Raw genomic sequence first — 16,574 nt, forward strand, 5'->3', positions numbered from 1 at the left:
TGGAAGGAAGAAGGACGATTTTTCCTTTCAAATCTCTCCATTATTGGAGGGATCATTTTCTTAGAATTTAGTCCCTTCATTTTTCTCCCCTTCAATTACCTTCATCTCTAATTTTTTATCCAAATGAAAGAAACTCCCTCCCTCCATTTCTCTTCCATTCCTTTCCCTCCATTTCCTTCAATCCAAGCACACTCTTAAGGTGTCAAAAATAACTCGATCCAATCTAAACAGAGCATACGCAAACCCGAATTAGACCTGATATGACCTAACCTTACTCGACCTAGTGGCCCAAATTGACACCTCTATGATGTATGTACAAAACATTATTTTTTATTTTTTTTTTTAAAATGTACAACCTGTTGAGAAAAAAATACAAATGTGAAAGTTCACATGTGGTATTTAGATCCCAATTATATGCTCTCAATTATATACTCAAAAGTACAATAATGTCTAATATTTTATTGTAAAAATTTTACTATAAATTGAGACTTGATGTAGTAGTAAATACTACGGCATTTTCACCCATCTTCTTTCACTTCTTCTTTACTCCTCCTTTCACTGATCAAAACCTTTTTATCGGTAAATTCTTTTAACACGTTATCAACACCAATTCCTAGTCAGGTATATTTATACCTACTTCTCAAAATTATAACAAATAAATACTATCTACTTCTAAATGTTTTGAGGAGTATGCTCTATAGTTGCCCATATTTTGGGAACCTCTATACCAGAAACTCAAACATTTACTGTATCATGTATCACAAAAAAAAAAAAAAAAAAAAAAAAAAAAAAAAACAGTGAAAAATATACTCTTACTTATGAATTCATTAGCCTTTTTATACTTATTATTTTTCTTTCTTTTACGTACTTTTTGTGTTTCCTTCAATTTTCAAACTCATGATCTTTTATAGATATTAGAGCTCTCGGACCACTATGGCTTGCATTCCCAGTGTGATACCCTTATACAATTATAAATATTTATATTTGGATCATAATTTTGCTAGTACATTAGACTATTATATGATATTTTTACAGTTGTACAGAATAGTAACAGATAAACCTACCTCTATAAAAGGCAGATTTTCCCCTGATTTTCACCACAAATCCCTTATCCTTTCCCATTTTTTTTCTTTATCCAAAAATCACCCAAAATTTTTCACCCCTACTTCTTCGATATGTTCCCCGACGACGGCAACCAAAACACCTACACCTTCACCTTCACCTTTGAGGAAGATTTAAGGAAGATAAAACAATGTTTTCTTCTAATTATGGCGCTTGTAGTTCTGTTAGTAGCAATATTAATTTTTATCATGATGTACAAGTGAAGTTTGTTTATTTTGTCGTATTAGTAGATTAAAATCATGTTTTTGTTTTATTATGTTGTTTTGTTGTTATTAATCATCATTATATAATATTACCATTATTATTATAATTATTTTTACTACTGTTGTTGTCATCGTTTTGCTGTTTATGCAACTAATATGATTTATCTTTGCCTAATTATATAATTACTCACAATAATAAACCAAGGGGGAGAAAAGAACTATATTACTTATAGTTTATTATTGTTAAATAAATCTAATTATCATGTGTTTCATTAACAAACTATAAATATGGAAGAATTAAACATATGTGTTGTACGTATGATTTATAATTATACACTATTTATCACGTAATTTGTTGTAGTTAAAATGGGAGATCTTATGAAAAAACAATTTAGCATCCTAGATTTATCTAAAAAGAAATTTTTGGAATGGAAAGTGAATGCCATGATGAATTTAAAAGCTCAAGGGTTGGAGCACACTGTTAAAGATAATAAAAAGTCACTATGGTCAAACAACTGATGCTACCACTTCTGCAATGACGGTTGTAAAACCTGTAACTGAAAGAGAAAAGGCAAAAGCCTTAGTGTCACTAAGGCATCATTTACATGAAGGCCTTAAAACTGAGTACATGATGGTTGAAGATCCCAAAGAATTATGGGATTGTCTTAATGAAAGATTTGGACACCACAAAAAGTGCTCCTTCCTAAGGCATTATTTGGCTGGACAAATTTACAGTTCCAGGATTTCAAATCTGTAATTGATTACAATTCAACCATACATGAGATAGTATCTATATTGAGATACTGTGACAGCCACCGATGAACAGATGATTGAAAAAACACTCACTACCTTTCATGCAAGCAACATACTGTTGCACGAACAATATCGTGAAAGAGGTTTCAAAAAGTTTAATGAATTAATGAGTGTATTGCTTATTGCAGAACAAAATAGTGATCTTTTGTTGAAAAATCATAATCTTAGACCAACTGGGTCTTTGGCCACTCATCATGAGGCAAATGCAACAAGTTCTTATCCACTCGAGGCTAATGCTACACGAAAAGGTGGACGTGGATATTAAAATGGCCGTGAAAGAGGCCATGAAAATTATCGCGGACGAGGCCGAGGATCAGACGTGGTAGAAATAATTTTCAAAGAAACAGTAATTTCAAAAATTATGAAAAACAGAAGGGACAATCATCTGGAAGCCACAAACAAACTCCTTCAAGAGGAAAAGACACATGTTACAAATGTGGCATGTTTAAGGGACGTACTTGTAGTACGGCCAAACATTTGGTAGACCTTTACCAGACTTCTGTAAAAGGCAAAGAGAAAAATGAATAAGCAAATTATGTTAATGAAGAAAATGCTCCATATCCTACCCTTGATGTGTTCGATTTCTTCATGGACAATGCTGAAATTGGAAATGATTTCATCTTTGGAGAAAATAACAATGCTTAGATAACCCATCTACTAATGTAATATATACTATGTTTTGATGTATTTTCTGTTATGTACTGTATTTTAAATATCTAGTCAGTGTATTTTTAATTTCTATAATCAATAAAAGGTTTGTATGATATTATTCTAAACTATTCTCATATTTATGGAGATATGGATATGCCTGAAGTTGGTTCCGGATATCAGTGCCTTTTGGACAGTGGAACAACACACACTATCTTCAAGGATAGGAAATATTTTTCACAACTAAAGTTGTTTCAAGCAAATGTAAACACTATTTCTAGGTCAGTAAAATTAATTGAAGGATTTGGAAAGGCTTGTATAATGCTTCCAAATGGAACAAAATTGATGATCATTAATGCTTTATAATCGAGTAAATCTCGAAGAAATCTCATAAGCTTTAAAGATGTACGCTAAAATGGCTATCATTTAGAAACAATGACAACAGGTCAAAAGGAGTATTTATGCCTCACGGCAGGAAAACATGGCAAGAAACACATTTCTGAGAAATTGCCAGCATATTCTTCGGGGTTATATCGTATAAACATATGACCTGTGGAAACCAATATGATATTTAACCAGAAGTTGGATGACAAACATTTGATTATTTTATGACATGATCGTTTGGGACATTCAGCAACTGGGATGATGCAAAGAATAATAGCGAATTCAGTTGGACATTCAATAAGAAATGTCAAAATTCCTCGATCAAATGGATTAACATGCTCTGCATGTTCACTCGGCAAATTAATAATAAGGCCATCTATGAACAAAATTGCTACTGAATCCCCAAAATTCTTGGAAAGAATTCAGGGAGATATTTGTGGGCCAATTAATCCGGCATGTGGACCATTTCGATATTTCATGGTTTTAATTGATGCTTCTACACGATGGTCACATGTCAGTCTGCTTTCAAATAGGAATGTTGCCTTTGCAAAATTACTTGCCTAAATTATCAAATTAAGAGCACAATTTTCAGATCATACAATAAAGAAAATAAGACTCGGCAATGATGGGGAATTTACATCCCAAACATTTAATGATTATTGTATGTCAATCGGAATTGATGTTGAACACCCAATAGCTCATGTTCATACACAAAATGGTCTAGCTGAATCACTAATTAAGAGATTACAATTAATTGCAAGACCATTATTAATGAGATCAAAATTGCAATCATCTGCTTGGGAACATGCTATAATACATGCAGTAGCACTAATTAAATTGAGACCTACAGCTTATCATAAATTCTCATCGCTACAACTTGTTTGTGGTAGAGAACCAAGTATCTCACATCTAAAAATATTTGGTTGTGCTGTATATGTTCCTATTGCTCCACCCCAACGAATAAAATGGGTCCACAAAGAAGGCTGGGAAGTTATGTCGGGTTTGAATCTCCCTCTATAATTAAATATCTTGAACCATTGACTGGTGACTTATTTACGGCTAGATTTGCTGACTGTTAATTTAATGAAGTAGTATTTTCAGCCTTAGGGGGAGAGAAAGTGGACCCACGCAAGAAAGAAATAGAACTTATTTGGAATGCAACACAACTTTTGATGTTAGACCCCACGAACAAATATGTGTGAACAAGAAGTCAAGAAAATTGTTCAGTTGCAAAGTGTTGCAAATCAATTGCCTGATGCATTTGTAGACACAAAGAAGGTGACAAAATCACATATACCAGCAGAAATTGCCCCTGCACGTATTGAAATCCCAACTAATAATAAGGCCATTGAGAATAAATCTCAAGCATGCAGAAAGCGTGGGAGACCACTTGGTTCAAAAGATTCTAATCCAAGGAAATTGAAAAGATTGGATGGAATAGAAAATGAGACTAATGATGTTCCCCCGTTAAAAGGTCAAGAAAGACCAAATATGGATGAAAGTAAAGAAAATGATGATAATCCAAAAGGGGACAAACAAAACAATCCTACGGGGAATGAACAAGATGTTCAAAACATCAATAACAATGAAATTTCAATGAATTACATCTCTACCAAGACTCGGTGGAATAGGAAAGATGTTATCGTGGATGAAATATTCACAAAGTCCATCGCAATCGACATTGTGTCTGATGAAAATGATGTTGAACCAAGAATAGTGGAAGAATGTCGACACAGGAGTGATTGACCAAAGTGGGAGGAGGCAATGCTGGCTGAGTTGAAGTCACTTGAAAAACGAGAAGTTTTCGGAAAAATAACTTTTACACCAGTAGGTGTAAAACCCGTTGGATACAAATGGGTATCTGTGAGAAAACGTAATGAGAAAAATGAGATAGTTAGATACAAGGCAAGGCTTGTAGCCCAAGGATTTTCTCAAATTTCAGGGATTGATTATGAAGAAACATATTCTCCAGTAGTTGATGCAACTACATTAAGATTTCTGGTAAGTTTGACAGTCACAAAAGGACTGCAAATGCGATTAATGGATGTAGTGATTGCGTATTTGTATGGGTCACTCGATATAGATATTTACATGAAAGTCCCCGAAGGACTAAAACTACCAAAAAACGACAAGCCTAGACAATTACTTTCCATAAAACTAAAAAGGTCACTTTATGGATTGAAACAATCTGGAAGGATGTGGTATAATCGTCTCAGTGAATACCTTGTGAGAGAAGGGTTCAAGAACAACCAAATTAGTCCCTGTGTTTTCATAAAGCGATCACAATCAGGATTCGCTATTATTGCAGTTTATGTTAATGATTTGAATATCATCGAAACCCCAAATGAACTTGAGAAAACTGCAAAATACTTGATGAAAGAATTTGAGATGAAAGACCTTGGAAAAACTAAATTTTGCCTTGGATTGCAAATTGAGCACTTGAGTCTTGGTATTTTTGTCCATCAATCAACTATACAAAAAGAGTTTTGGAAAGATTCCTCATGGACAAAGTAACTCCAATCAACTTCTCAATGGTTGTTCGTTCTTTGAGTATGAAAAACAATCCATTCAGACCACGAGAAGAAAATGAAAAAATTCTTGGTCCAGAAGTACCATACTTAAGTGCAATTGGAGCCTTAATGTACTTAGCTAACAACACTAGACCTGACATAACTTTCTCTGTGAACTTGTTAGCCAGGCACAACAATGCACCAACATATAGGCATTGGAAGGGAGTCCGACACCAACTCTGATATCTACGAGGGACACAAGACCTTGGTCTATATTATCTACCGAAACAAGATGCTTCCCTCATTGGGTATGCCGACGTTAGATATTTATTTGATCAAAATGCCAATTCAAGTCACAAAATGGATATCTGTTCACTTATGGCAGCACTGCAATTTCATGGAAATCAACAAAGCAGACATTGACTGCGACATCCTCAAATCATGCAGAGTTGATAACCCATTCTGAAGCAGGACGAGAATGTGTATGGCTGAGGTCGATGATTAGTGATATCCAAGAAGAGTGTGGAATGAAAGCAATAACAGAAAATACAACCACCATCTTTGAAGACAATACAACATGCATATCGCAAGTAACTGAAGGATATATTAAGGGAGATATGACAAAACATATATATCCCTAAAACAATTCTTCACACATGATCTGCAAAAGGATGAGGAAATAGATATCCAGCAAATTCAGTCTTGTGACAACCTTGCCGACCTGTTCACCAAATCACTTCCTTCTAAGAAATTTGAGCTATTAGTTCACAAAATTGGAATGCGACATCTTCGTGAACTATGCTGAAATCAGGGGGAGCATTATATGCATTGCACTTTTTTTTCTTTCGATCAGGATTTTATCCCACTGGGGTTTTTCCTGACAAGGTTTTTAACGAGGCAGTATACCAAAGCATATAATACAATAATATCATTGTACTCCTTTTCCCTAGTTATGATTTTTATCCCATAGGGTTTTTACCTAACAAGGGTTTTAATAAGGCAACTCACACCCCATTTCATGTGAACATTCAAGGGGGAGTGTTGAGAAAAAATACAAATGTGAAAGTTCACATGTGGTATTTAGATCAATTATATGCTCTCAATTATATACTCAAAAGTACAATAATGTGTAATATTTTATTGTAAAATTTTTACTATAAATTGAGACTTGATGTAGTAGTAAATACTATTGCATTTTCACCCATCTTCTTTCACTTCTTCTTTACTCCTCCTTTCACTAATCAAAACCTTTCTATCATTAAATTCTTTTAACACAACCAATATATTTTTTTTTGATACGATAAAAATGATGAAATACGAAATGAATACCCCGCCAGATATGTATTTTAATTCTTAAACCTCCACAAAACCCAAGCCTTATCCAACCTTCTTCCTCACTCACAGCTCTCCAGCAATGTCGCACATCTTATCCTCCAAATTCCTCCCTTTCAATCCAATACTCCATTATTCTCCTCACTTTCTCTCTCCTCCTCCATTGAAGCCACTCAACTCCATCATCGTATCGGCGGTTTCATCGCCGGAGCGGAAGTCCCGGCGCCGGCGACAGCCAAAGGGGGATGACTCTTCGACGGCGTTATCGGGGACGGAGAAGAGTTTAAGGCTAGTATTTATGGAAGAGCTGATGACTAAGGCTAGAAATCGAGATGCAACTGGAGTTTCTGATGTTATTTATGATATGATTGTTGCTGGTCTTAGTCCTGGACCTAGGTCTTACCATGGCTTGGTTGTTGCTCATGTTCTTAATGTTGATGAAGAAGGCGCTGTAATTTTCTTTCCTCTCTCTCTTCTATCTTTATATCTATCTGAATTTTGAAAGAAAAATTCTAAATTTTAGTTTGATGTGTGTTTGCAACCCTTTATTGTTATGATCATAATTGTCATAAATCTATTGCTACATTTTTGTATTATTGTTTAGTCTTTTCGTCCCACTTTAATACGCCACAATTTCTTAGAGCCTTAGAGGTCATTCCAAGGAATTGACACGAATTATGATGATTTACTTTGGGTTATTATGTAATGTTTTATTATGATACTAGTATATACTACACATCAAATCCTTAATGTCAATTTGTTTGGCTGGTGGTAATAAATGGTGGCAAAGAGGATGCAAGTATGCAAACCCATCCCCAAACTTTCGAGTCTTTCTTCGCAAATTTTCGTGACCTCCCAAAACCATCCTCCAAGCTGTATTAGATGGTAATGAAAATTAATGAAGAAAAAGACACTTTAGTGACTTGGGGTGAACAGTGAACTATACCATGAGAATAAATTCATTCCATAACGCCATTTTTTTTTAACTCCATCCTAATGGACTGTTAATGATAACATGGGAAAATTCATAATTTAAGTTGTTAGATAAAATGAGCCTAGTAATTTGGGACACCCCAAAATAGAAATGTCGCTGATTAAAATAAAGTATGTTAATAATTTTGTTTAAAATTATTTATTACCGTTGAATTATTGGGTTCTATTGGTGTTCATTGATGAGTCGAGGGTTGGCATGGATGTAGATGCAATCACTGAGAAGAGAGCTGAGTGTGGGGCTAACTCCTCTCCACGAGACACTTGTAGCATTGGTTCGTTTGTTTGGGTCGAAAGGCCATGCTTCCAGAGGCTTAGAAATCCTTGCGGCAATGGAGAAGTTAAATTATGACATCCGGAAAGCTTGGTTGGTTCTTGTTGGTATAATGTTATTAGCATAGTTTTTGGTGGCATTTTGTTGATTTTTCTTTTGATCTATCCATAGTGAGTCAAAAATTTGTTTTCAGAGGAGCTGGTTAGAAGCAATCATTTGGAAGATGCCAACAAGGTGTTTCTAAAGGGCGCTGAAGGTGGATCGAGGGCTACTGATGAGATTTACGATCTCATGATTGAGGAAGACTGTAAAGCTGGGGATCACTCCAATGCCTTGACTATTGCTTATGAAATGGAGGCAGCTGGCCGGATGGCTACAACTTTCCACTTTAACTGCCTTTTGAGTGTTCAGGTGTGAATTTTCATTTGCTTTTGCTTCTCTTTACTTATTATATATGAGCTTAGTTGATTAAAAGTATGTCAAGGAATGTAAGTTTCAAATTACATCTTTTGTGGTCTAGTTGCCTGCTAAATTTTTTATTGGATGTAACCCTCAACAGTACTCAATCTTAAGCATGGGTTGTAAAATGTAGGCAAATTGTGGAATACCTGAAGTGGCGTTTGCAACATTTGAGAACATGGAATTTGGAGAAGGTATGCCATTATCTTTCCACTGACTCTATGGTGTGTTGTTTTGCAACCTATGTATTTTGATGTTTGCAATAAAGGGTTTTAGTCCTTGTTTTATTTTTAGAATTTAAAGTACATTCTTCACCTCCACAAGAAGCTAGCATGCTATGCAAGATTAATACAGCATTTGAATTCTGTGTCAACCTCACACAAATATATGTTCACATGTCATAGACAAAGAAAAAGAAAAATGGTCTACCATTGAATAGAAAGAAACGAGAAACCAAAAGCCTAAAACACAGCTTGGAGAGTAGGGGAATCATCACTCACACTAGAGAATTGGAATCATACGGTGGTTCTTTGAGGATGCAAAGACAAGTTTACAAAGTGCCAAAACTATGAAACAATTGAACAAGATAGTAGAATAATACTTGTATTCAATAAGACCAAGCTACATACTGGCCTGACAACTTGTAAACAATGAATCAGCTATGCTGGCAAGTGAGAAGTGACAACATAATGACTAACCTTGCCTAGCATGTACCCAATGCACTGCTAATACATCCCATCTCCCATAAATGAAAGAAAGCTCATGACCACCAATTTTTATATAAACCTGCAGAATTTGTATCGGTAGTTCTAACACTAGACTGAGCTCATGGATGCTATATTTATAATTGCATCTAACTGTCTATATACCGTGGTTTCAGATCTTACTTCTTAACTTTTGCTTGCCAGATTATATGAAACCTGATGCAGAGACATATAATTGGGTGATCCAGGCATATACAAGAGCTGAATCCTATGATAGGTGAGTAATTCCATTATGATTTTTATCCATGTATGGGTCTATCAACTATTTATGACTCTGCTGTGTTTGCCTCAATTACTTCCTTCTATGTATGACTCTACTGTGTTTGCTGCAATTACTTTCTTCTTCCTTTTTCAATGGTTTATTTTACATTTTTTTCACCTTTTTTTTTTAAGCTTAGCTGTAGTAAAGCTTCTTTATACAATACTTGTCGAAGACTTGTTTCTGTTAGTAGATGAAGTATCTAGCTGGAGTTCTTGCACTTGAGTTTAAGGGCTTTACCCTCAAGACTCACCTTGTTGCTTGGAATCTCCTTGTTTTCCGTTTAATGGATTTTTTTTTTTCTTCTTAAAAATATTCAATTTGAATCTAATTCACCTTCCATAAGGATGACAACCATGGTGTTGTTTCAAATATGTGTAACTTTATTTACTTTTTTGGAGGAAAAAATAACTGTATTTGGCACTACCAACAGTCCAACATTATCAACACCAGATTGGTACTAGAACTTTATTTTTAAGGGGGTGGGGGATGAAAAAAGTCTCAATTATTAATAGAAACATTAAACAATTTTACTTTTTTTTTTTTTTTAAAAAAAAATGTTTTATTTATTTATTTATTTTTTTTTTTTTGGGGGGGGGGGGTGGATGATGTACAAACTATATATCTTAAATTGGTTTGGAGGGGTCAGTTATGCAGTCAACCCCGTATATGCACAGAGGCTTTATTTTCATAGCCATTGTATTGTCCTTTCTCTTGTGTTTCTTTAGGCTAAATAGCCTTCCTCCGTCCACCCCATCTCCAACTCCAACAGGATAAAAACAATAAAAATCGAGTCCTACACGCCAGCTCATATCCTAGTTTCATACCTTAATGTGCTGTACATAACCAATTGAAAAGCGAGGCTATAAATTGTATGGAGTTTAAACATGTTAAAGCTTAAAGGTACTACCAAATATGTTGGGTAGCCAAAGTCGTTTGGATTTCGGAAGTTCCAAATATTGAATTGTATGGTTATTCATTAGTTTCTACTTTTTTTATTTCCCTTGATATATTTGCCACTTTTTCTTGATGGGTCTATGGATCTGAATTCTTAATATCTTTTTATTTTTTGGATAGGAATTCTTAATATCTTAGTCGCTATTTACTTTAGCTTTAGCAGATATGATGTTGTGCTTCCTTTTTTTGAAAATTGATAGTATACTCTTTTCCTGTTCTTTTGTTTCATGATTACTTCGACTGTAAAAATTATTGAGTATTTTATGTTTGTGCTTTTGAGCCATTCAGCAGTGTTAATTCCATATGCCTTTTGTTTCTGTTAAATTAGGGTTCAGGATGTGGCTGAGCTGCTTGGCTTGATGGTTGAAGATTATAAAAGAATACAACCAAATGTGAGAACATATGCGTAAGTATCTTTAATTTGATTTGCGTAGTTATGAGGATTGTTGAATGCGTGTCCCTTTTTTATTAGATAAAATTGAGTTTTGTAGCATTAGACCAGGCATATAGCAGTCTGGCGTTCCATCTTATTTTTGTGGAAGAGCATGCTAATTCTTAGACATTAGTTTACAGGATAGATCTTTACATATTGAGAATTTTTTACACTGCATCTTGGCTAATCTTTTTATCTGTAGGATTTTAAGCTTGCAATTTGGAATTAGATAACCAACAACACTTGCTTTCTAATCCAAGTTACCTTTTTTGTCAAATTTCTCGTAACATTTTTTGTCAAATTTCTCGTAACATTAAACATGTAAATGTCTTCAGGTTGTTGGTAGAATGCTTCACCAAGTACTGTGTGACACGTGAAGCTATTAGGCATTTCCGTGCATTGAAAAATTTCGAAGGGGGCGTAAAAATTTTACATAACGAAGGAAACTTTGGTGATCCACTTTCTCTGTACCTTCGAGCCTTGTGTCGAGAAGGTGAAAAATTCAACCTTCTCTGTTATGCCACTGGCAGAAATAGCAACTCTGTCTTAAGACAGTGATTTTATTTTGCTCTATACTTCAGCATTGCATGCTTATCCTAATTATGCTCATTTTGGAAGCATATTATGCTCTTGATACTGCATAATGGCAGAATATTTATATAATTGTTCATTCAATCATGGGCTGGACATTATATATTATAAAAGAAGATTGGAATTCTCAGTAATGTATGCTATTTCCAGTTTCAAGAGCCAAGTAAATTTATTATAAAATGTCCAAACAGAAAATATAATTTTTTAATATTCTTTTTAATTCAATATTATATAAATTATGGACTCATCTTTAAAGAGAATCCTACTTTGCGGGAATATTCTGCTAAGTTTCCTGTGCTTTTAAACATGACTTAAGGTGCCAAATAAAATGTTGGCAGCTCACTCTTGAATGCTAATTTGTTCAGTCTGCAAAACGATCAATGCTTCAGTTACAAATAGTTTAAATATTCTGATGCTTGAGCTCCAACTTATTTGCTGTCAAAATTTGATCCTAACCTGTTGTGATTTGGGGTGGAGAACAGGAAGAATTGAAGAATTGCTGGAAGCTTTAGAAGCTATGGCTAAGGATAATCAGCCAATTCCATCAAGAGCTATGATTTTGAGTAAAAAATACAGGACATTAGTCAGCTCATGGATTGAGCCTTTGCAAGAAGAGGCTGACCTCGGATATGAAATTGACTACATGGCCAGGTGATTAATGTCTGTTTCTTGAGCTTTGGCTTCAGGCTATTTATATTTGGTAATAATTCTCGCAGTATATCCAATGTATGCAAAGAAAATTCCAGTGATTGATTATTCTTTTTGGTAAGCCCCCAGGTATATTTCAGAAGGTGGGCTAACTGGTGAGCGCAAACGCTGGGTTCCTCGAAGAGGAAAAACTCCTCTGGATCCTGATGCAGAAGGGTTCATTTACTCAAATCCAGTGGAAACCTCCTACAAACAAAGATGTCTTGAAGAATTGAAGATACGTCATAGGAAGCTTTTGAAGCACTTGAGGAATGAAGGACCGGCCGTTCTCGGACCAAATGCATCAGAATTTGATTATATAAGAGTGGAGGAAAGATTGAAGAAACTAATCAAAGGTCGTGAGAAAAATGTTATAAAACCAAAAGCGGCTAGTAAGATGGTAGTATCTGAGTTAAAAGAAGAACTGGAAGCCCAAGGTCTCCCTATTGATGGAACTAGGAATGTGCTCTATCAGCGAGTACAAAAGGCTAGGAGAATTAACATTTCACGTGGTCGTCCACTATGGGTTCCTCCAGTGGAAGAGGAAGAGGAGGAGGTGATCTCTTGGTTCTGGATCATATTGCAATCTCTTGCTATCCTTTCTTGTCTTTTTCTACTATATTTTTTTAGTTCTATATTGGCTCTTTAATTAAAAAAGATTGTTTTGACAGGTTGATGAAGAGGTGGATGAATTAATTTCAAGAATCAAACTGGAAGAGGGCAACACAGAATTTTGGAAGCGTCGTTTTCTTGGGGAGCGAGTCATCTATGATAATGTAAATCCCACAGATGGGCAGGAATCAGAACCTGAAGAGATGATAGATGATGCCGATATTGCGGAGGATGCTTCGAAAGAAATTGAAGACGATGAAGCTGATGACGAAGAGGAAGCAGAAACAGAAGTGGAGGTAGAACAAACTGAAAGTCAAGAAGGCCTGGTAGACAGGGTGAAGGACAAGGAAGTTGAAGCCAAAAAACCTCTTCAAATGATTGGAGTCCAATTGTTAAAAGATACAGACCAGCCAACAACCTCGAAAAAATCAAGGAGAAGAGCTTCTATGGCTGCAGAGGTATGAGAATTATGCCATTTGCTAACAAACACGTATTGTTTAGTGCTCTGCACGTTGCCTTGCCTTCTTTTTTCCTACTGTAGTCATTCTTGCTTCCAAGCACCCTGCCAGCACCCCTCCCTCATGCACGATAGTGCTCCTTTTATGTTCCCTGTCCTCCACCCCTTTTAGAGATCGGGGGTCGGTGGAAGCATTCTCTGGCTTTAAAACATGTTAGGTATCATGTGGAAGGAACTCTAATTTCCATTTCTGTCAGCAGATGACAAATTACTGTAGGTCTGGAGTATCATTAATTAGTATGAGTTACTAAAAGGAGGTTTTGTATGATCAAGAGATCAGGTGTTTCTTCGTTTTGAGAAAGTTTGTTTGTGGACTTTGAGTGTATCTCAGAGAGTAGTTGTTGGTGAATCATGCTCCCTCCAATCATCACTAAATTGAAAAATCTTGTTACTGTACAATATAACTATGTCTGGTCTCAGGAGTATAAACTCATTGACTTTCTAATTTTACTGATTCAAGTGCTATTTTTGTATAACTAAGTTTATACGGAGCCTCGTTATATGTTTTTGGGTTGCATTATGATGTTAATTTACTGCTTTGGTAATTGAGACTAATCAATCCTTATCACAAAGGGGGTGAAAACCCTCCAAAAAAGGGAGACCGATCTCTTGATATTTGTGCTCCCCTTTGGAGAGTACAGGAACGTCAGGAAGTTTCTTAAGTTTGTCACTTGCAGGATTAATATAGTCATGATGTATTCTGGTGGGTGGAAATATAAAATTTTTGGTCATTACTACAATTTTGAACAAGAAAGGATATTATTGCATATGCTCATCTATTTGTGTTTTAGCTTGCATGTGTATCAGCCTGCCTCATTCTATGTCATTGGTGCAGAATGATGATGATGATGACTGGTTCCCCCTAGATTTATATGAGGCTTTTGAAGAAATGAGGAATAGAAATATCTTTAACGTAGACGATATGTACACGCTTGCTGATGCCTGGGGCTGGACATGGGATAGAGAGCTGAAGAACAGACCTCCACGGAGGTGGTCTCAAGAATGGGAGGTTGAATTGGCTATTAAAGTTATGTCAAAGGCAAGTTTTTATAAATTATACATCATGATTCCTTTATTTTTACCAGATCCTGGATTTGACTTTTTTCTACAGAAACTCAAGTATGAGAGAGAATTCCAAAATATTAAGTTCTTTGAGCTGGCGTCACTTTGTTTTTTTTACTTGCTGATGTAAATTAAAACACATGTATCTTATCAAAAATAAAATAAAATTATTACACATGTAGATGTTAATTAATTGCTGAAAGTTGTATTTTGTCTCAGGTAATAGAGCTAGGAGGTATACCAACTATTGGGGACTGTGCTATGATCCTTCGTGCTGCCATAAAAGCTCCTCTTCCTTCAGCTTTCTTGACAGTCTTACAGACTACACATAGTCTTGGCTACAGATTTGGAAGGTGAGTTGAGATTTTGTTTTTAACTTGGTTTTTCTTTGAGTATTCATGTCTCCATTAGAAATTTCATTAGTAGATATTTTACTTAATAGTATTCCATAGTAGATGAGTTAAAAAAATTTACCTGTAAGTTTACAGTGCTCCACATTCATAATAAACAACAATGATGTCGTGCTCTTTGACAAAGAAGAATAATTTCCCCGTAATCAACCTTGTTATCCAATTATAGAGATTGAAATTGGCCTGGGGAATGCTAAAGAAGTAAGAAGATGCTACAGATTGGAAACAAACTTGAAACTTCTGCCCATTTTACGATTCCTACCACTTTTTTTTTTCCTTTCATATTTTGTACTTATAACCTGTCAACTTCTGTGGAAATTCTTAGTTCACCTAACTGATCACTTTTCTGTATACAGTCCTTTGTATGATGAAATCATCACACTGTGCCTTGATCTTGGAGAACTTGACGCAGCAATAGCAATTGTTGCTGATCTGGAAACTAGTGGAATCACAGTTCCTGACGAGACACTCGACAAGGTGATTGCTGCTAGACAAACACCTGACAGCCCTTCTGATGAAGCTTCTTGACCTGTTAGATAGTTATGTAAATATTATTGAAAATTTTCCCGTTGATTATGAGCTGTTGGGATTGTGATTTAACCTAGAAATTTAGAACCAGTTTCCAGAATGGACCACAGCGTGGCGAATCTCAGGTTTATTACAAAGAAAATGGTTGTAAGCTTGCAACATAGTGTTAGGTTTTCTTAGAGTAACAAATGAACAATTCTAAGTTGGATCAATACAATTTGGAATATGTGACTTTCAGTTTGAGTCTATTTCAGCAAGGGCCATAATCAAATTATTGTCTAACTATTATGTCTAATTGACAATATTAGTCACATTAATATTGGTAGGGTTGGGTCAATTTCGGTTTAGGATAATTATGTACAAGTCAATTTCTAGGGCCTTGCTCTGTGGTGTATTGTTGTATGAGCAATCCAACTTGAATGGAAATGCTGTTGTCTAATTTTAAATCGTATCTCTAATGATTGTAAATTTGCATTGCTTCCAAGTTATGTAATCCTTATGTAATCACAATTTAATATCATGTGTTTCTTCTTTTAGGACGAATTACAATTCAACATATTTCTCATAAATTTTGTGTTTGTTTGGTTGACATTGGAATTAAATTTCCATATGAGTTGTATTTTTTTGAAAAGTGCACCAATTGGACTCACATATATGCCAATGCACAATTTTAACCATGAATATCTTAAATTATATTTTAGCAAAATTTATAAAAAGTTTATATTATGGACATATGCACTATGATTAATCTAGCAAAATTTTACATAATAACATTTGTCCTTCATATAATTGTATAAAATCAAGTCAAAGTCGGTATGTGAATGCTGCAAAAGTCAAACGATTCACTCGTTTTAAATTATTATTATTAATTAGATATTTATTTACGAAATGAGAGAGAGTGTGAGACCCTAACTTTTAATGGGAAAAAAAGATAATTATTAAAAAATATTAACAATAAGTTCCTAAATCCTTATCGAATGTAAGTTGTAAAAAACAAAAGGCAATCTAAGGACAACCGA

The 16,574-nt window shown here is 35.0% G+C and overlaps 2 protein-coding genes across 3 annotated transcripts; both read left to right on the plus strand.

Moving 5' to 3' along the window:
- The first annotated feature begins 5,876 nt into the window (after positions 1-5,876).
- Positions 5,877-6,485, plus strand: LOC110735879. Its single transcript, XM_021916057.1, has 3 exons — positions 5,877-5,988; positions 6,128-6,270; positions 6,351-6,485. The coding sequence occupies exons 1-3, from the start codon at positions 5,877-5,879 to the stop codon at positions 6,483-6,485; spliced, it is 390 nt and encodes a 129-aa protein (XP_021771749.1).
- A 506-nt stretch (positions 6,486-6,991) lies between these two features.
- On the plus strand, positions 6,992-15,994 carry LOC110736735. 2 transcript variants are annotated; one of them, XM_021917031.1, is made up of 13 exons: positions 6,992-7,463; positions 8,212-8,383; positions 8,470-8,687; positions 8,869-8,929; positions 9,644-9,716; positions 11,044-11,121; positions 11,484-11,641; positions 12,222-12,390; positions 12,517-12,982; positions 13,098-13,496; positions 14,391-14,594; positions 14,837-14,970; positions 15,384-15,994. In XM_021917031.1, exons 1-13 carry the CDS (start codon positions 7,095-7,097, stop codon positions 15,553-15,555), a joined length of 2,673 nt encoding a protein of 890 aa, XP_021772723.1. In that variant the 5' UTR covers positions 6,992-7,094; the 3' UTR covers positions 15,556-15,994. The 2 variants fall into 2 exon arrangements, with proteins under 2 accessions (XP_021772723.1, XP_021772724.1); XM_021917032.1 differs by lacking the exon at positions 6,992-7,463 and having other exon boundaries at positions 8,261-8,369.
- The last annotated feature ends 580 nt before the right edge of the window (positions 15,995-16,574 follow it).

Source organism: Chenopodium quinoa, unplaced genomic scaffold, assembly GCF_001683475.1.
Source record: "Chenopodium quinoa cultivar QQ74 unplaced genomic scaffold, ASM168347v1, whole genome shotgun sequence".
NCBI lineage: Eukaryota > Viridiplantae > Streptophyta > Magnoliopsida > Caryophyllales > Amaranthaceae > Chenopodium > Chenopodium quinoa.